General features: G+C 34.2%; 1 protein-coding gene across 1 annotated transcript in view; it reads left to right on the top strand.

Annotated features, from left to right (window-relative positions):
* LOC148956855 (uncharacterized) overlaps nucleotides 1-21,190 on the top strand; it is a 59,058-nt gene that overhangs the window by 9,466 nt on the left and 28,402 nt on the right. Inside the window, exons 2-3 of the mRNA XM_089096582.1 lie at nucleotides 14,921-15,100; nucleotides 20,914-21,022. Coding sequence (XP_088952708.1) covers nucleotides 14,955-15,100; nucleotides 20,914-21,022 — 255 coding nt within the window. The 5' untranslated portion in view covers nucleotides 14,921-14,954. The remainder of the gene's footprint in view (nucleotides 1-14,920; nucleotides 15,101-20,913; nucleotides 21,023-21,190) is intronic.

The raw sequence follows: 21,190 nt of genomic DNA, 5'->3' as shown, positions 1-21,190 counted from the left end.
TTCTAAAGTAGAATTTTAGAAAATTTTGAGTTTGGGGGGAAGGGTGATTTCAAAAACCTCTTCCCGTGATATAACGTGTCCTCTGAAGTCGATTCTGATGGTTTTAGCACTCTATGTCTTAGTGCTTTAGAAATATTTAAAAAGCTCCTAAAGCAGAATTTTAGAAAATTTTGAGATTGGAGGGAAGGGTGATTTTAAAAACCTCTTCCCGTGATATAACGTGTCCTCTGAAGTCGATTCTGATGTTTTTAGCACTCTATGTCTTAGTGCTTTAGAAATATTTAAAAAGCTCCTAAAGTAGAATTTTGGAAAATTTTGAGTTTGGGGGGAAGGGAGATTTCAAAAACATCTTCCCATGACATAAATTGTCCTCTCAAGTTGATTCTGATGTGTGTAGTGCTCTATGTCGTAGCGCTTTAGAAATATTTAAAATATTTTAAAAGCTTCTAAAGTAGAATTTTGAAAAAATTTGAGTTTGGGGGGAGGGGGGATTTCAAAAACATCTTCCCGTGATATAATGTGTCCTCTGAAGTCGATTCTGATGTTTTTAGCACTGTATCTTTTAGTACTTTAGAAATATTTAAAAAGCTCCTAAAGCAGAATTTTAGAAAATTTTGAGATTGGGGGGAAGGGGATTTTAAAAACATCTTCCCGTGATATAACGTGTCCTCTGAAGTCGATTCTGATGTTTTTAGCACTCTATGTCTTAGCGCTTTAGAAATATTTAAAAAGCTTCTAAAGTAGAATTTTGGAAAATTTTGAGTTTGGGGGGAAGGGAGATTTCAAAAACATCTTCCCATGACGTAAATTGTCCTCTAAAGTTGATTCTGATGTCTGTAGTGCTCTATGTCGTAGCGCTTTAGAAATATTTAAAATATTTTAAAAGCTTCTAAAGTAGAATTTTGAAAAATTTTGAGTTTGGGGGGAGGGGGATTTGAAAAACATCTTTCTGTGATATAATGTGTCCTCTGAAGTCGATTCTGATGTTTTTAGCACTGTATCTTTTAGTACTTTAGAAATATTTGAAAAACTTCTAAAGTAGAATTTTAGAAAATTTTGAGTTTGGGGGAAGGGTGAATTCAAAAACCTCTTCCCGTGATATAACGTGTCCTCTGAAGTCGATTCTGATGTTTTTAGTACTCTATCTTTTAGTACTTTAGAAATATTTTAAAAGCTTCTAAAGTAGAATTTTAGAAAATTTTAAGTTCGGGTGGAAGGGGAATTTCAAAAACATCTTCCCATGACATAATTTGTCCTCTAAAAAGGATTAGGTTATTTTTACTGATCTCTCTTGTGAAATCCTTTCCCTAATTAATGCAGTTTAAATGGTCTTATCAACAGAGTTGTTAGACACCTTAAGGGTAAAGGTGTCTGATAAGGCAAGTGTGACATCACAACAAACCTGGTTTCATATACCATAAAGAAAGTCAGCATGGGTTGAAAATTAAATGGCTTAGGATTTAAATAGGATTTTGGAATATATTTTAATGAACAAGGTTAAAAGCAGAAGTTGTGTAAGGTAAGCAGAGATTTATATTTATGATAGTAATATAGGATGAAATATGAGTTAAAAACAACTAGTAATGTGCAGTAATTTACCATTATATAGAGGGGGGATGAGTGGAGGTAGGTACTTCAAAGTACCTTCCCGGGACAAACCTTAGCATGTACATCCATCCCTGAAAGTTTCATTTTCCTAACCCAACTCCTTTCCAAGATAGCCAAAAGTAACTAAAGTAGAATTTTACCGAATTTTACCAAAAAGGCATTGGGTGGTATGCTCATTTTGGTAAAATTCCACATTATCTACTTTTGGTTATCTTGGAAAGGGGTTAGGTTAGGAAAATGAAACTTTCAGGGATGGGCCTACAGGCTAAAGTATGTCTTATAAATTGGGATAGAGCAAAGTTGTGAAGCTGAAAAAAATTTTGTTGTATTTCATTTAAGCAGAAGATCTATTTTGCAAGGATTCACTTTTATAACAAACAAATTTTGGTAAATATTTCCCAAATCATATTATTGAGTTACAACTATAGTGAATAAACCACTCAATTCCTTTTTTCATGCTCTTTACGAATATAATAATCATTTTTGTTGGAAATAAATTTTAGCCCTCACCTCTATATATACCAATTAAGGGTATATATTTGCACATTATGGGGGTGGGGGTAATTTTATTTCTGATGTAGGGTAAAAAACCAGTATCCAATTGAGCAAAATTATGTAAAACTAAAACCCTCACATCTTGTTACCACAGAGAAATTGAGAAGGATTGGGTATATTAATGAATAGCTAAAAGTCTAAGCTATGCATCAATATGGTTATTATTCAGATTATTTAAGATCAACCACTTGAAACTATTAGTTTATTTACTTACCTGCAGGGACCTCTTTTTGGAAATACCAATTAATCTATTTTGGTGTATATATCCTTTTAGTGTTTCAGTTTTATTCATATATGAACAGAAATCTGATTTCCCTCTGATTAGAGAAATATAACTTTTATTGCTTGATATTTATTCTATCAATCACAAATGTTTAAATATAATTTTTCTTTTCAAAACAGACACCACATTTTCAATTTATGCTGACAAATCATTGGTGAAAATTTGATCAAGAAGGCAGGATTCTTGTTACTGCTCTCACACTGCATCATGCTGTAGTAAAAAGGGGTTGTCCAAAAACCCATTGCTATTTTTCTGGAATGCCAAAGGAAAGTGGACTTTCCCGAAAAGAGGTCTTATAACCTAGATGAGAGGTAAGTTTAAACTTTCCCCCCATCCCCCTAATGTGCAAATATATACCCTGAATTGGTATATATAGGGGTGGGAGCTAAAATTCATTACTAAAAAAAATGATTATTATATTTGTAAACAGCATAAAAAAAAGGCATCAAGTTGTATATTCACTTTAGTTGTAACTCAATAATATGCTCTTTACAAATATATTAATCATTTTTGTTGGAAATGAATTTTAGCCCTCACCTCTATATATACCAATTAAGGGTATATATTTGCACATTATGGGGGTGGGGGTAATTTTATTTCTGATTTAGGGTAAAAAAAAACAGTATCCAATTGAGCAAAATTATGTAAAACTAAAACCCTCTCATCTTGTTACCACAGAGAAATTGAGAAGGATTGGGTATATTAATGAATAGCTACAAGTCTAAACAATGCATCAATATGGTTGTTATTCAAATTATTTAAGATCAACCAGTAGAAACTATTAGCTTATTTACTTACCTGCAGGGACCTCTTTTTGGAAATACCAATTAATCTATTTTGGTGCATATATACTTTTAGTGTTTCAGTTTTATTCATATATGAACAGAAACCTGATTTCCTTCTGATTAGAGAAATATAACTTTTATTGCTTGATATTTATTCTATCAATCACAAATGTTTAAATATAATTTTTCTTTTCAATTGCTTTTCAAAACAGACACCACATTTTCAAATTATGCTGACAAATCATTGGTGAAAATTGACCAAGAAGGCAGGATTCTTGTTACTGCTCTCACACTGCTTCATGTTGTAGTAAAAAGGGGTGGTCCAAAAACCCATTGCTGTTTTTCTGGAATGCCAAAGAAAAGTGGACTTTCCCGAAAAGAGGTTTTATAACCTAGATGAGAGGTAAGTTTAAACTTTCCCCCCATCCCCCTAATGTGCAAATATAGACCCTGAATTGGTATATATAGGGCACAGTTTATATAATTAGCAGTATGATCATTCTCTATCTCACCCATTATAAAAACCCAGACCGGGGTGCGAGTGCTCTGGAGAACGTTTTGGCAGATATAAACATAGGCAGTATCAGATCTTTTCACGGGTAGACAAGTTAGATTTCTCTTGGACACGAAACTTGACTTCAACATTGGAACACTAATTTTGAAGAAACTAATTTTAAATTAATTTATTCCAATACATACATGAAAACTGGTAGTTAGTAGTGTAATGTTATTATTAGATGTTTTTAGGAATTAAAAATAGGTTTCAAAGTCTCAAGTTGGTTTCAAAGGCATTTTGAGAAAGTTTCTGTCAATATACGTGTTCCAGGGTAATTGGACCTCTGATGGCAGATCAAATGAGAGGAGCTGTTTGTACACGCATATATATATATATATATATATATATATATATATATATATATATATATATATATATATATATATATATATATATATATATATATATATATATATATATATATATATATATATATATATATATATATATATATATATATATATATATATATATATATATATATAATATATATATATATATATATATATATATATATATATATATATATATATATATATATATATATATATATATATATATATATATATATATATATATATATATATATATATATATATATATATATATATATATATATATATATATATACTACGAAAACTTTACGAAAAAGAAAGTTTTTTTTAAAGAAAAGTAAAGGCCATATTAAACTTAAGATCAATAGAAATAGAAGCCTACAATAATTCAAACTCAAAAAGACCAGAAATTATTATTAAAGAATAAAAAAGGAAAGGAGAATAATTGGTATGGCGGTAACACTGCAAATAAATTTATATGAATGTATATATAGTGGGCTGTAATAATGCAAAAGGTAAATATAACATTGGTTTAAGAATGGAAAGAAAGACAAGGAATAAATTTACGACGATAATCAAGTAAAAAATAAGTTTTATTTGAACAATGCCATAAAGCGATGACATTTGATTATGATGTTTGGTGCTTTGCATTGATGTTTCAGTTTTAAAAGTTTTATCAATTTTTTCTCAAAGGGAAATTACATGGGAACCCTTATTGCTATCTAAAGGGAACCCTTATCACTATCTAAATTCAGAAAGTGCAAAGATTTTCAAACAGAGGTGTTTATTGTTTAAAGTTCAGGAAAGGTCTGCCCATTTCATATGAAAACATTGATTGAAAACAAAACTAGTTTTATCTAGGCTCTCCACCAAAACAGGTAACTAGATTTTTCAAATATCACAGGAAGTACAATCTGAGAAAATAAATATCACAACGTGAAAAAAAAATGATAAACTATCCAGTTGCGGATCCAGAGGGGGGGCAAGTGTTACCCCCATAAAGTAGTCTAAAGTAGTGTAATTTACCTAATTAACGCAAGTTTTCATTAATTAAACTTGCTCCTAATGTAAGTTTGTCGGATCAACCTATTTTGGCCTCCCCCTAAAAAAATCCTGAAACCATCACACCTACTCCACCAGTTATTAGAAGAAGAAAAATTTCCTTATTTTCACAAATTTCATCAACCCCCCCACCCCCTTTTTTATAAAATCCTACATCGGCCGATCAGTTGAGTCCATGTAAATAATAGATTAAGTCATAATTTGTATATAAATTAATTCATACCTGTGAGATGGGACACTTGCAAACCACTTGGCAAAAGTGGAAAAAGTTTTTTTCTGCTTTTGCAATTATGAATAATGCACTTGGTAACCATTTCTCAGTGATTGACGACAACAGACTAATCCGCTAAGGCAGAAATAAGTGGGAGGAGCTTGTTGTTCGCACCGAGACCAAAGACCAGAAATGATCTGCGATAAGCTTACTGTCTATAAACTGTGATATAGGGGTGGGGGCTAAAATTCATTTCTAACAAAAATGATTATTATATTTGTAAAGAGCATAAAAAAGGCATCAAGTTGTATATTCACTTTAGTTGTAACTCAATAATATGATTTGGTAAATATTTACCCAAATTTTTAAAGGTCAGGACCCTCTAGAGGGTGAAGGAGTGGAGGTAGGTACTTCAAAATACCTTCCCTGGACATATTTTAGGCCTACCTTAATCTGTAGATGCATCCCCGAAAGTTTCATTTTCTTAACCCAACTGATTTCCAAGATAGCCAAAAGTGGCTAAAGTGCATTTTACCATTCATTTTATTTCAAAGTCAATAATAGGGTATGAAAAGCAAAGTATTTACCAATTCTTCAAAATAGGCTACCTTCCAAGGACATGGCCTACTTTAGTCTGTGGATTCATCCATGACATTTTCAGTTTTTTAACCTAACCCTTTTCCAAGATAGCAAAAGTAGCTTGTCTAGAACTTTACCTAAAATTCTACTGTAGCTACTTTTGGCTATCTTGGGCTTAGGTTAGGAAAATGAAATTTTCAGGGATGGGGTTACAGGCTAAAGTAGGCCTATGTCTGGGGAAGGTATTTTGAAGTACCTACCTCCATGCCTTTTCCATCTAGTGGGTCCTAAAACTTGCCTACATGACAGGTCTATCTACACCTAGCCTACTGAAATTTTGACAAAACAAAATTTTACCTCAATTTTCAGTTATCTCTGGCTTTCTTTCCAAAAATACAATTCCTGTTATTTGAGTAGAATTTTAAGCCATATCAATGTTTTTTTTTCTTTCAAAATTTAGGAAATGTCTGGTACTTTCCAAATAGCTGGTACCTGCATGATATATTGTATAGGGAAGGTGCTAAAGGAAACAAGTCAAATGGGTATCTGTCAATAGAGAATTGGATAGTAACTGTGGTTTGTCATTGCATTTACAATATTTAAACTATTGTTTTTTGGTGTTTAAGGTGGAAAAAGGTACCTAGGTTAGGTTATATATTTAATATATGCTATGCTTTACCCCCCCCCCCTAATATGCACATATATAGCCCAAATTTGTTTCTAAACTGTTATATTTTCATCATATTTTGTTTTATTTCGTTAGCATTAACCAAACTTGACTTCTTGCACAGGTACCTCAAATGTTTGCTCATTCCAAATATAGTAATCACTTTTGGATTGTCACAAATGGATTTTACCCCACTCCCATATATACCAATTTAGGGTATATATTTGTATATTAGGGAAGCAAGGGTAAAGTTTATTTATGATGCAAATGGTAAGCATAAACTTTACCCCCAACCCCCTATTTTGCAATAATTAATTGGAATCTGTTGCATAACCCTGAATTGGAATCTGTAGAGGTAGAGGTAAAATTCATTTGCAGCAAAAATGATTATTATATTTTTAAAGAGCATAAAAAAAAGGCATCAAGTGATATGTTCACTTTATTTGTAAGTCAATAATATGAACAGCAAAATATTTACCAAAGAACCTATATCCATTCCTTCTCCCTCTAGAGGACCCTGACCTTTGATGAACTTTAAAAATCTTTGGGTAAAATTTAGTTTAGCTACTTCTTGCTATCTTGAAAAGAGGTTTAGGTTAGGAAAATGAAACTTTCTGTAATGAATCCATAACCAAAAACATACTCTGGGAAGGTATTGTCAAGCTTCCATGTTAACCCTCTTCTGATATCTATGTCTTTGAAATTTGCCTACTTGAAATTTTGACCAAACTACATTTTACTTAATTTTTAGTTATTAGTTCCTTTTTCTCAGGCTTTAATTCTGGAAAAGTAATTCCTGTTATTTGAGTAGAATTTTAAGCCATATCAATGTTTTTTTTTACTGTAAATCTAGGAAATGCATTTGGAGATGTTTGAAACCTCTTAAATTGGGATTGAGAAGAGCTGTGAAGATGAAAACAGTTTTATTGTCCTTCAATTAAGCAGAAAATCTGTTTTACAAATTTCCCTCTCATAACACAAAGATTTTTAATGGTCACTGCCATCTACAGAGAGAAAGAGTAGAGGAAGGTACTTCAAAATGCCTTCCCAGGACATACTTCAGTCTGTAGAGGACCACGTGCTACTGGATATGGGGCTTAAACCCCTAACAAATCACTCTGAATAGGGCTGCCCCAACCTCATGGGTGCAGGTGGAGCCCACCCCAGGGTTTCTTAATCAGAACCCAGGCATAGGGATGGTTGGGCTTGTGACCCTCCTCCTGAAAATAATTCCAATGGAAAGAAATGAAACTCAAGCCTCGGATCTTATTGGTTTTAATTTATTACAACCTCAGCACACCCCTGGACATCCTTTGAACCTTGCTGACCAAGGTGGATTGAGAATAGCCGCCTGGAATGTTCTAACCATGAATAAGCCAGGATCCAAAGACCTTCTAGGGTTGGAGATGTTAAGATGTGGGATTGACATACTTGGAATGACAGAAACACATTTGACAGGAACAGGCAATGAAGAAACTGCCAGTACAGGTCACAGGATGATTTGGTCAGGGCAAACCTCCAGTAGAAGCAGCAGTATAGGCCTGCTCCTAAATAAGAAGGCAAAGAAATGACTCATATCCCACAACCCAATATCAGATAGACTACTCACTGCTCACTTCAATAACAAGCATGGGAAAATGTCAGTTATTGTGTGCTATGCACCAATGAATGTCTCCCCAGAGGTTGAAAAAGACAATTTCTACTCAGCTCTGACATCTACTCTATCATGGATTTCCCCTCACAATGTTTTGGCTGTGGTGGGTGATTTCAATGCAACTGTATGAAACCCCAGTGGAGCTTTTAAATCTATAGTTGGACTGGTTACCCCTGACTCATTGAATGACAATGGAACCAGACTCCTCCAGCTGTGTGCTATGCACGAATTGGTCATTGCCAGCACCCTGTTTCACAGGAAAGACATCTATAAGCCAACATGGTATAGCAACAATGGGCAAACATGGAAAATGATTGACTATATCATAGTCAACCGAAGATGGCGCTCATCACTTACAAATTGTAGAACATATTGTGGTACTGAGATAGGGAATACAGACCATCAATTAGTTGCCAGCTTTCAGAACAGCACCAGCCAAAATTAGACACCCAGAAACTAAAAATTGAGGCATTCCACCAAAAGTACTCAGTTGAAATTCAGAACAGGTTTGAATGCCTGGATGCACTTGTTGACCCCAACACGTCCTGGCAGACTTATAAAATGGGTGTACTAGAGGTTGCCAGTAATACCATTGGTTGTATTATGTATTCAAAGAAGCCCTGGCTATCACAAGAATCACTGCAAATCAATGAACAGTGCCAGAAAGTGCGGTTGGCCAGAGATATGCCCTCCTACACACAGCTAAACAGGATTAGAAACAATATTAGTCACCATGATAAACAACAATTTGTTGATAAAAAAGCTGAAGAGCTAGAAGATGTGTCATGAAAAGGTGATATCATGTCACTTTTCAAGCTTGTCAGAGATCTTAGTGACGGGAAATCACCAAAGATAGGTGCAGTTAAAACTGGCTCTGGTGAAATGCTCAAAGATGAAAACACACAACTTGATTGATGGAGGGAGCACTTTGCAAAGCTATTAAATGTCAAAAGAATTGTTGTTGACCCCAACCTAACTACATCCACTCAGCACACAACATATACAAATCTACCAGAGCCTGATCCTCCCCCGGTAGAAGAGATACAAAATGCCCTGTGGAGAATGAAGAATAACAAGGCACCAGGAACCTGCAGGATCATCAAGCTGCTAAAGCTGGGAGGACTGGCAATGCTACTTTGGCTGCACATGCTGTTCTCCCTTGTCTGGTCAACCAAATTGATACCTGAAGAATGGAAGGAAGAGATAATTCTTCCTCTGTGGAAGCGAAAAGGGAGCCATAGCGATTGCTCAAATTACAGAGGAATCACCCTCCTGTCAGTGCCTGGCAAACTATTCACCATGACATTGCTTGATAAGAGTATCCAGTCCATTCGTAAGTGCCACCAGATTCAGCGAGCAGGTTTCATGCCCAACAGATCCATGACTGAGCAGATATACACTATGCAACAGGTCATTGAGAAAGCCCGCGAGTTCCTGCACACACAATAAATTGCATTTGTTGACTTTAAAGCAGCTTTTGAGTCGATTGACCATGAGTCCCTTTGGCTGAAACTAAAACGAACGGGACTCCCTGATAAATATTGCCAACTGTTCAAGGCACTCTAAACTGGTACAAAAAGCTCCGTCCAGGCTAATGGTCGACAAAGCCCGCTATTCGAGATAGATACTGGTGTAAGGCAAGGCTGTGTTGCTGCTCCTGAACTTTTCAACGTGGTGATTGATTATGTCATGGATCGAACAACGAATCGGCTCCAATTCTGACTGAAATATGGCGCTAGAGTCCTAGCCAATTGCGACTTTGTAGATGATATTGCCCTGATATCCGCTTCTGCAGTTAAACTTGAGGCAGCTCTCAATACACTGTTGGAAGAAGCCTTGAAAGTGGGACTACATATTAGCTGGCAGAAAACAAAAATAATGATCATTGACCTGGCAGGAAATTCTGCCAACTCACCATCATTCAACGTTTTAGGGCTCACTATCAAAATTGTCAAGTCTCTTACTTACCTTGGATCTGTTGTCTTGGATAACAGCTCAATTGAAATGGAAGTCCAGTCTCGCATCGCGAAAGCCGTGTCTATTATGGCTTGATTATGCTGTTTCTTGTGGTCAAAGCCCAATAATAGCCAAAAAACAAAAATGCAGATCTACAACACTTCTTAAGACAAATCGAAGGGATCAAGTGGTACAACTTCGTCTCAAACACCCGATTGCTGACACTGATGTATCAGAACCCCAACTCTCGTCAGCTCGCCATAAGAACTCTACGGTGGTTTGGCCACTTAATTCACATGCCAGAAGAAGCATCTGCCAGCATACTTTTCAATTTTGATCCTTCTCAACATGGCTGGAAGCACCCCCATGGAAGACCTTGGTTCAGATGGAGGGACAGCCTTACCCAGTACTTCTCCATGATTGGTACTGATCTCCAAGAAGCAGTCACGCTTGCTCAGGACCGTTTGGAATGGAGGCAAAGAGTCTCATCTCTCTCTATGCTGGACCACCAGTAGGAGCCTTAAGTAAGTAAGTTTCAGTCACTTGGACTATCTGTCTTGGCCTGTCTCTTTCTACAATTAGCCATGTCTTGATGCAACCTACTGCAAAATACTTGATAGCTTCAATTCAAAATCAATGGACACACACGTGTGTGTGTGTGTGTTTACCAATCTTTCTGTTATAAAAGTGAAACCTTATAAAATAGATCTTCTTAAATGAAGTTCAAAAAAGTATTTTCTGCTTCACAACTTTGCTTGATCCCAATTTTTGAGGTTTCAAAGATCTACAAAAATACATTTTCTAAATCTAGAAAAAATACCATTGATGTGGCTTAAATTTCTAGGCTACTCAAATAACAGGAATTGCATTTTCAAAACTAAAATCAGAGAAAAAAGACTTAGAAATCAGAAGAGGTTAACATAAAAGCTTGGCAATACCTTCCAAGACTATGTTTTGGTCCCTGGATTCATTACTAAAACTTTCATTTTCCTAGCCTAACCTCTGTCCAAGATAACAAAAAAGTAGCTTGTCTACAATTTTACCCAATATCCCAAGATTTACAGTAACATTAATTACCTTGAGTTGTGCATAACAGGGCAGATTTTATATTTACACATAACAGGGCAAGACACATCTGGATTTCATGATGCTACATATCACCTAAACTAATACAGGTTCCTCAAGGTAGGGCATCAATACAGTCACCTCGTATCTCAACTCTGGCCCCCCACAATAGGTGCAGTCACCACCAAATTTGTATCTCACCACACTCTCAAGACAAGCACATTGCTACAGTTTCTACATCAAATTTGAATAGAAGAACAATAGAAGAAAATCACCCACCTCTTTCCCTAGCCTGTATGAAATCATAGATCTAGGTAATGCTTAGCCCGCCTACATAGGTAATGCCTAGATCTAGATAATGCCATATATCTAGCCCGCCTACAATAGAAGAAAATAACCCACCTCTTCCCCTAGCCAGTATGAAATCATAGATCTAGGTAATGCCAATGCTAAAGAAGGGGAGGATATTTTTAACTTTCCAAATCTTGAATTATCTCATGACTTGAGAAAACAAACTAAAAGTTTTATTTACTCCACCCTCCTTGAGGAAAACACTAAAGCAGCAAAACGTCACTACACAGCTCCTTCTAATTTCTAGCCAAAAAATAAGGGAGTTCAGATTCTTGATAGATTTGATAATCAAGTCGCCTTGTCTTGCAAATATGAAACAAAAACGTAATGTAGCCTATAATGAAATATATAGCCTAGGCTAATGAATTTCATGTACAATGAAAGATTTTTACATAATTAGAAAGGATAGAATACAAGTAGTAGATTAGTGCTAGCTATCAAATAGAAAATTCATCATCAGGTGTTGAATATTGTATCTGGGGTGAATCATAAGGTGGAAGCATTATTGTGTAGAATTTATAGATACAGAAAACCAGCACTCATAATAGAAAATCTTTGAAACTCAGAAGGGAGTTGTGCAGATTTGGACAATGTGTAACAAGATGAAGTAGTTCTTTTGACACCAAATGGTTTACCCACTAGAAAAAATTTTGACAGGGGACCCCTATAAACAAAATGTTTGATCAACCTGCCAATTGCAAACCCAGTGTTCCTCAGCTGTGTTGACAAAAATAGTTTGATTGCATTTTCTTTTTCTTGATTGACCCTGGGTGCCAGTTTATAAGAATTCACGGGTGGAGAGAGGTAATTTTTTTTTGCAGGAAGATTTAAAACATTTTTTTTTCAAAATCTACCTGAGGAGGGGAAATCTTTTCCTAAAAAATTGATTTTCAAAATCTAGTTAGAGTGATTATCTGCCTGGTAGTTTTGGGAATTTTTTTTTATATTTTTTGAATATTTTTGCATCCATTTTTGTATTTTTTTGGTATATTAAAAAAGATGACCTTTGAGTTTCACAAGGATACTAAAATCATATTTTTGAAAACATATTTTTTGCTCAAGCAAGGATTGGTACTTGGTGCAATAAAACTCCAAATTATGGCTGTATTTTCATAGCTCAGAAGAGAATTAAGATTATGAGTGCATATTCTATACCTGATGAAGACTAGCCATTACCAAAACCAATGCTTGTTCCAAAGCTACTTGCAAATTTTGTCCATTTTTAACTAAATTTTTGGCAAGTTTTTTACTTATGTTTCAAAGAAACAAGAATCTCTTATGCTACATGCCAACTTTAATTTTATTTAGAACTTCTTTTTTTTAATTAAAAAGAAATTGTAATATAAAAATTTTTGTAATAATATTCTGCAACAATAGGAACATTTTTTTCTTTTGAATATCTTGTCCTTTAAATATGGTATTAATTTCATAGAAGAAGGAATTTAATGTAGCAAGACTTTTGCATATTCCAGGCTCACTGTACTGAGATATAGATAGCCTAAAGGAAACATAATTGTATCAAATACAAGAATGATTGCAGTATGTGCTACAAAATTTCACTAAGACATTGACTTTTTGCAGGTAGGCTCTAAAATTTCATTAAATGCTCATTTCTTTTACTTGAGAGTCTAGCAGCAACTTTCTATAAATGAAACATTCAGAAAGTAGGGACAAAAGAAAATTAGGAAGTTGACGACCTCTTGCTTTTCAAATCATATTACTATCTACTTGTTATTTTGCAGGTAGGCTCTAAAATTTCACTAAATGCTCATTTTTTTTACTTGAGAGTCTAGCAGCAACTTTCTTTAAACGAAACATTCAAAAAGTAGGGACAAAAGGAAATTAGGAAGTTGATGACCTCTTGCTTTTCAAATCATATTACTATCTACTTAAGATTTTGCAGGTAGGCTCTAAATTTCATTAAATGCTCATTTTTTTACTTGAGAGTGTAGCAGCAACTTTCTATAAATGAAACTTTCAGAAAGTAGGGACAAAAGGAACTTAGAAAGTTGATGAACTCTTGCTTTTCAAATCATATTACTATCTACTTGTGATTTTTTAGTACGTCTATCTGTGTGAATTTTTGCATTCAAGGATGAATATCCATGAGGATAAAAGAACATTGACTTCAAATTTTTTTGCAAATGAACCAAAAAAGGACAGTTTTTTTTCATTTGTTTTTTTTCCCTCATGTTACATTTCCAGGTATATATTTCAACCAACAATTTTTACAAAACATCAAGAGTTCAAATAATTTTCATATACATGGAAATGGCAAAGTGAGCCCACATTCCTCAGCTAAAAACAGCAGTCAAGTTGATTTATGTATTATTGCTGAGAAAAGTAAGCCCTGTGGCTTGTCAAATGAAAAGATTGTACTTTCTATGGTAATACTAAAGATATACAATTTATCAAGTTTAAGGCTCCATATCAAAAGTGATGACCCTCTAAAAAAAATTATAGTATATTATGGGAAATAGCAAAGGTGAGAACAATATCAATTAAAACTAAACTGTAAAATTTAGCATATCTAAGAACCCTAGTGGAGAGATTTCAAGTACCTATCTACAAAAAAGTTAAAATGGTCTTAGAATACTGGGATCAAGGTCATTCAAACAGAAAATTACACCTGCTTAGGCTTGACATTTTGACCTTAATACTTGAAGTACAAAGGACCAAACATAAGGCCAATCAGAATAGTATATAAAGTAATTTTCACAAGCCTCAAGAAAGAAAGGGCTTATTGATATGCCACCACTATAATAAATTATTTTTTTTTTATTAAAATAGTTTGAATAGTATCTTTTAAATAAATTCCATGCAATTACCCACTTGGTATACATGTTGCATTCAAAAATACTTTCAGTAAAGCACATGTCAAATTTCGGTGTAAAGAGTTAAAGAGGGTTGAAGAGAATACTTTTTGTGCATTTTAAGTTTTAATGTTACTTTATGCTTTCAGTTGACAGTCTTTTTTCATTATTGTTTAAAAAGTGAATTTTTGGCCTCTAGCTAATTAACTTTTGAATAGAAAGACAGACTTTTAAGTGGACTATTTTACTTTTAATTTTTCAAAATTAAATTTCATTTTTAATTTGAGGGTCTTTCTTTTCCTGCAACTAAAAATGTGAATTTGGTTTTTTGCTTATGATGGTTATTTTCCATCAAAGTCATTGAATGGTAATAATAAATGACAGTTGTAAATGAATATTGTCTATTATTTTGTTATATTTCTGATTATATTTTTTTCCAGAAGAAAATGTCTATTTAAGCAAGCCAGATCCTGAATGGAAAGCATGAATTTGGTTAGTTTGGACTGGGAGTTAATTGACCCAAACCCTGACATATATGCACTGTTTGCACAATTCAATAAGCAGTTTTTTTGGGATAAATTGCTATCTGTGGAAGTAAAATGGAGTTCAAGGATGACTCTGTAAGCTGTTTCACAATTTTATTGTTGTTGTTTACTTTGGAGGGGTCTATTGGAGACTTTTAGGATAAGAGAGGGGTAAAAAGTCCCATCTCAATACAATTACATATAGAATGCAAGTGCTACTAATTTGGACTGCAGCCAAAATTTGTTTTAAGGTAGCATTAGTAAAAATAACATAACCGTAGCATGGACAATGTATGGGCTTACAGAAATTTAGTCAAAAGTTGGCAGTCAAATATTAAGTTTTATTAATTAAGATTTTAGAATTGTGAGGTGAAAACTGCACCTTTTTAGTTAATATTAGAGGTTATAATATCAAGAACTACTTAAATCTTTCTTCTGTTCATCTTCTTTGACTTGCTACGTGAGTTTGGTTAAATATTATAGGAATCATTGTCTGAAAAACAAATATTTACCCTAGACTTGAGTCAGTTTTTTTATAGCTGCGCATTTACAAATCCTATTTAAAAATCAAAGAACTAACATGTACTTAAAGTGCAAAGACAAAATACTAAAAATAAGAAGTGTGTATAGGTCTGAATCTGGGTAAAAAAAAATTGTATTAGGTCAACATGTTTTAATTTCCAGAGTGGGCTTTTTGGACCAACCTCAAGGAGGTTGGTCAAGGAGGAGGTTACCTGGTCTTCGTCTTTTGTGCTGGTATGATTGCAATGTCTTTCATATCAAATAAGTAGCAAGTATGTAGTCTTAAAGAGGATGCATTCTGTATAGCAACGAAAATTGAAATATTGAAAATCTTGTATCAATTCTCTTCTCCTTCTTTCTTTCATTTCTAAAAATATTAACCCTTTGGTAAGTTTTTGATAAAGCTTTCTTATGAATTCTGCCCAAGGACTTTATTGGTGATTAACTAGGGTAAAGGTACCGATGATTTGACAGTTTTTTTAAAAAACTAGTTTTTCTACTCCATAAGTCCTAATTTAAAGACTTTTGGTTTGAAAAGGGTTTCAGTGTATAAGAAAACCATCTAGGAATCTAACTCTTTGAGGGGAAGTTTCAAGTTTTATCTGGGAAGGGTAAACAACTTCGATTTTCCAAAATTAGAGTATCTTCTCCAACAAATTTAACGAAACAATAAAGTTGCCTGTTCTTAATGCAAGTCAGAATTCAATTTAACACGCGTATTGGGTGTCGAACCAATGATTTGACAGTTTTTGTAAAAAAATAGTTTTTCTACTCTAGAAGTCTTAATTTAAAGACTTTCGGTTTGAAAAGGGTTTCAGTATGTAGGAAAAACATCTAGGAATCTAACTGTTTGATGAGAAGTTTGAAGTTTTGTCTGGAAAGGGTACAAAACTCCAATTTTCCGAAATTAAAGCATTTTCACCTACAAATTCGACAACAAAAAAGTTACCTGTTTTCAACGCAATTCGGAACCCAATTCGACACCCGTCTAAATACTTGGGGAGTACTTGTGGGCAGAGCCTGGTCTATTTGACACGTATGCTCTTGTTTCTCTGATTTTCTTCTACTTCACTTAGTGTTTAAAAGTATAAAAGACTATACAAAAAGTAGAAGTAATAAAACTAACAAAATCGGCACAACAAATTTTAATACACATTATTAAATACAAATAGTATTTAGTATAACAAATTGTTTCACTAGTATTTCGGAAGGGATAGGGTCTAGTAAAATGGGATTTGGTCTTAAGAAATTTCAGAAGTTTGTTTGTTTGACCGGACTTTAGTTTAACTAGCAGATTCTTAGTTTTACCCCAAACATAGGCCTGTGTATCATTTTTTACAAGATTTTGTATTTAATATAGTTTTCATCTTTTATTCGAATGAAGGCTAAATAAGGGTATAATCTAAAAAAATTTGGGGGGGGGGGGGTAAAATCAGGTCTGGGGGACAACTGCCCCCCCCCCCCTGCCCCATAGCAATTTATGCCCCTGCATGGTATGAGGCCAAGCAGCACTTCCTCAGATGATGGAAAAATCCAGTGTCTGTAAGTAAAACTTCAAAGTTTAAAAAAAAAACTTTTGTTTAAATGTTCTTTCATCTGAAATATTATTAGAAATAATAATCATCAAAATCTCTTGTTGTGCAGAAAACACCCGTTAATTTGACAGCTATGGTGCCTTTGGTTTCATCAGTATCCAGGAATTTCGACACCTATTATTTCTCATCGGTTTTACATGTTCAGTGAAGTTTCGACAAAATCACCTATATTTTAACAGGGCCTGTTGCTGTCTGTCGAAAATTTCAACAAGGTTACTACGAGATATTCGCCAAAGAAATAATTCCCTTGATAGAAGCCGATATTTACACTTGAATGTGGATGAAGGAACATTTTTAGTCTGCCTGGTATTCCACTACATCGAACAAGAATTTTCGACACTTGGAACCTAGTTTCGACAATGCAATTTCTGTCGCCATTTTCATTTAATTTTATCAAGAAAAAGCTAATGTGGCTACATTTCAGAGAAGCTCAGATGTATCTCAACACATTGGCGCTTATCCCAACTTTTTCTTGCAATAAATAACCAAGTAATGACAGTTTGAACATTACATAGCTGAAAAATTGCCGGGAGCTCCTTTCGTGTTAAAAACAGGAAACTGAACGAATTGAATGTTCTTTTCATATCTGGGTGTACCGGATATAGTGTCCACGTTTCGCACTGTCAAAATATAATGACGGCTCCAAGAGATGGCGCTCTAAGTCACGGCTAAGCAAAGCTATCCCGTTTTGAAGGAAAATTTCGACAGTGGTTCCGAAATTGATCTGTCGAATCATCGGTGCCTTTACCGTAATGCTTTTATTAAAGTCTTCGAACTATGAAATTATGTGGACGGTGAAAAATATCATAAGGCACTATGAGCACCCAGTTTATCAGAATACTGTTTCTATAATTTTTCTGGAATGGCTTGGGAAAAGGAGTTACAACTTTTATGTAATGTAGCAAAAGGAAGGGGTAGGGGGATATTTAGATTTTGTTTTAGGGATTTAGCTAAAAATATTTAATCGCCAATCTACCTAAACTTTTTTTTTTATAAATAAAACCCCTTTTGGAATTAAAATTTATTCATGTCTATGTATTGATATAACTTAAAAGGCATAATTTGGTTCGTGGCTATCAAAATGGTGAATATACGATATCTCTGGAACAGCTTGGAGCATTAAGCTAAGAGTGTTAGGGGGGGGGGGGGTCAATTTGACCTCAGGCTATGACTTGGAGGAGGGTAATGAAATTAGTAATGTTTACATAAATGTAGCACAACAAGTGGTAATATTCATCATTCGTAGGGTAGTATATGTGTCAAGTTTTTATGGCTGGTAAGCACTGTTCATTAGCACTAAAAAATAAGCTAAACTATGACAACACGCATGCAAGGGCCAAATGCCCACTTGATGAGTGAGCAAATTAGACACATTTACAATAGTCAAAGGCCCTGCTACCGATCATAGCGTAGAGGGGATGAGAAAGCACGCTTCTGGCAGAGCTTGCTCTTTATCTAGTGAATATTCTTGTTAGAACAGTTGGTATGAAAAAAACAAGCGTTTTGCTTAAAACCTATTCCTAAGATCTATTTTGATGTATCAACGATGGTTTAGGTCTTTCATATTTTATAACAGGTAAGAACATAAAAGGTGGGGGAAGGGTGTGCTACAGGTGTATTAACATAGCACACGAAGGTAGCTATTTTAGCAAAATTTGCAAACATTAAAAATATAATGCTAAAAATGAAAAATTTCGCAAAAGAGCATTGAGTTTTTGAAAAAAAAGTTTGAAAAAGGAAAAATAGCTATATTGATGCCGCAACAAACATGAGCATGGATGAAGGAGTCTGCTGTTGAAAAAGTGGGGTAGCATAGTAGCAATGCTACTTAACAGTTTTCATGGCCTAGTGAAATTTGTTGGCAGATTTGGCAACTTTTGGAATTCTGTCGAATTCTGCTACTGGCAACTTTAGAACTTTTTCCATTCCTGGAAGGGGCATCCTTATATGATTATATAAGAAAAGGAAAGGATCAAAAATGGGGGTTTTAAGGTCAAACGAGAATACTGAATAAACAAACAAAACGAATATTTTGAGAGTACAACTACCTCTCTTCTTAAGCGCAAAAGGAAATAATATATTCAAGGAAAGAGCTGAAGAAAAAACCAACAGAAACAAATGCGGACAGTCAATGCGAAAAGAGACCAAAAAACCAATGAAAAAAAACCAAAAAGTTTAAAGATGAATAAAATTCAATAAAAGCCAAAAATTACAAGAATTAAAACCAAATACCTAACAACCATAAAAGCGAGTCATTCGCCAATATCCGCGATTTGCACAAAATCCAAAAAATTATGAACTGCCCAAATAAAATAATTATTTAAAGGATTACTAAAGTATCGGGTTTTCTTTTTTTTTTTTTTTTTTTTAAGAGAAATATTTAGGTTTTCTATTTTGATAAAACCGAAATATTACTCGTTTATTCTTAAATCAAACCATTTAAATCAAATGAGTCATATTTCGGTTTTCTCAAAAGAGAAGCCGATACTTTACTAATCCTTGAAATAAACCTTGAACCACTTTCCCAATCATATAATCAAACACGTGAACAACCCCTTAGATCTCAAAGTTTGTCTGCAGGAAATGCAATAAGTAAAATAAGAAATCAGATGTCATAGTTCTCCAGCTTATTTAATTGCTGGTTTGTTTTGTTTCTGAGTGAATGAATTGTTTTCTTTCAACTTCTCAGTTATTCGCTAGTATCCGTCAATGGCAGTTCATAACTTTTTGGATTTTGTGCAAATTACAGATATAGACGAATGACTCGCTTTTATGGTTGTTAGGTATTTTGTTTTAATTCTTGTAATTTTTGGCTTTTATTGGGTTTTCTTCATCTTTAAGCTTTTTGTTTTTTTTCATTGGTTTTTTGGTCTCTTTTCACATTGACTTTCCGCGTTTGTTTTGCTGTTGTTTTTTCCTTCGGCACTTTTCTTGAATACATTATTTCGTTTCGCGCTGAAGAAGAGAGGTGGTTGTCCTCTCGAAATATTCGCTTTGTTTGTTTATTCAGTATTCTTGTTTGGCCTTAAAAACTCCATTTTTGATCGTTTCCTTTTCTTATATTATGGCAGGCGAATGTGACTTAAGAAATTATCTTCTTATATGATTACCTTGCATCTAGGGAAAACAGCCTATACATCATTGATATAATAGTGAAGGATAGCAAGAGTATATATCAATAAAAAAAAGTAGTGTAAGGATAAGTTATTAATATGTACAAGAGAATATTCTAATTAATGACAGTATAAGTAAACCTTGAATAAAATATAGCACTGTATAAACTCAAGTAATAAAGATAACGCGGAATCGGCCCGGGGCCGAATGGGCTTATGGGCTTTGGCATTGTGTATGGAAGATATAGAGACCTATAACTGAAACATGCTCAACAAGCGTAATAAGTTGAAATGTGTTCACAGGTTCAAGTATTTATTGTTTATAAAATTAAATGAATTTTCAAGCGGCAAACAAATTGCTTGGGGTCTGAGTTCAACTTTAAGTTCCAAAAGAAAGAACAGTGAATTAACGAAAACCTAAGAAATTATCCTTGAAAAAAAAAGTATGTATGAAAATTTTTTATCATTTTTATCTAATTGTTTATTGCACTAATATAAACAAATTTTCTAATTTTAACCTTGCCTCCCCCAAGGGTCCGTTCAAGTAGTGCCATAGCCTATGCAAAGAAATTGATTAACGTAGGATGTTTTTTCGCCACAAGAAACTCATCTTTAGGGTGGCTTAAGGATGGTTTGGAGCTGACAGCTGCCACACTAAACTTACTTGGTCTTATTTTAGGTGTGCTGGATTGTGCAGGTATGAGAGAAGAGCTGGATATTGCTCAATAAGTCTCAGTGTTCCTCTTCTAAAGCTCAGACCAAGAAAGGATTTGGTAGAAACACTTTTGGTAAGTATTAGGTTGGCTGTCTGGATTTGATAAAGCTTTGATATCATACACTAGGTTGGGATGGAATTTTTTAAAAAATTGCCTAAAGTCTCTGGGGAGTTTAAAAAAAGGGGGGGGTTAAAAAAGCAGGACCTTCAAAGGGAGTGGAATGGGAGATGAGTCTCGCCT

The sequence above is a fragment of the Artemia sp. Qi Xiang Cuo genome, chromosome 1 (assembly GCF_049724085.1).
Source record: "Artemia sp. Qi Xiang Cuo chromosome 1, ASM4972408v1, whole genome shotgun sequence".
Classification (NCBI taxonomy): Eukaryota; Metazoa; Arthropoda; class Branchiopoda; order Anostraca; family Artemiidae; genus Artemia; species Artemia sp. Qi Xiang Cuo.
Note: the sequence above shows the minus strand (reverse complement) of the source record. Positions and strands in the feature narration are given on the sequence as shown.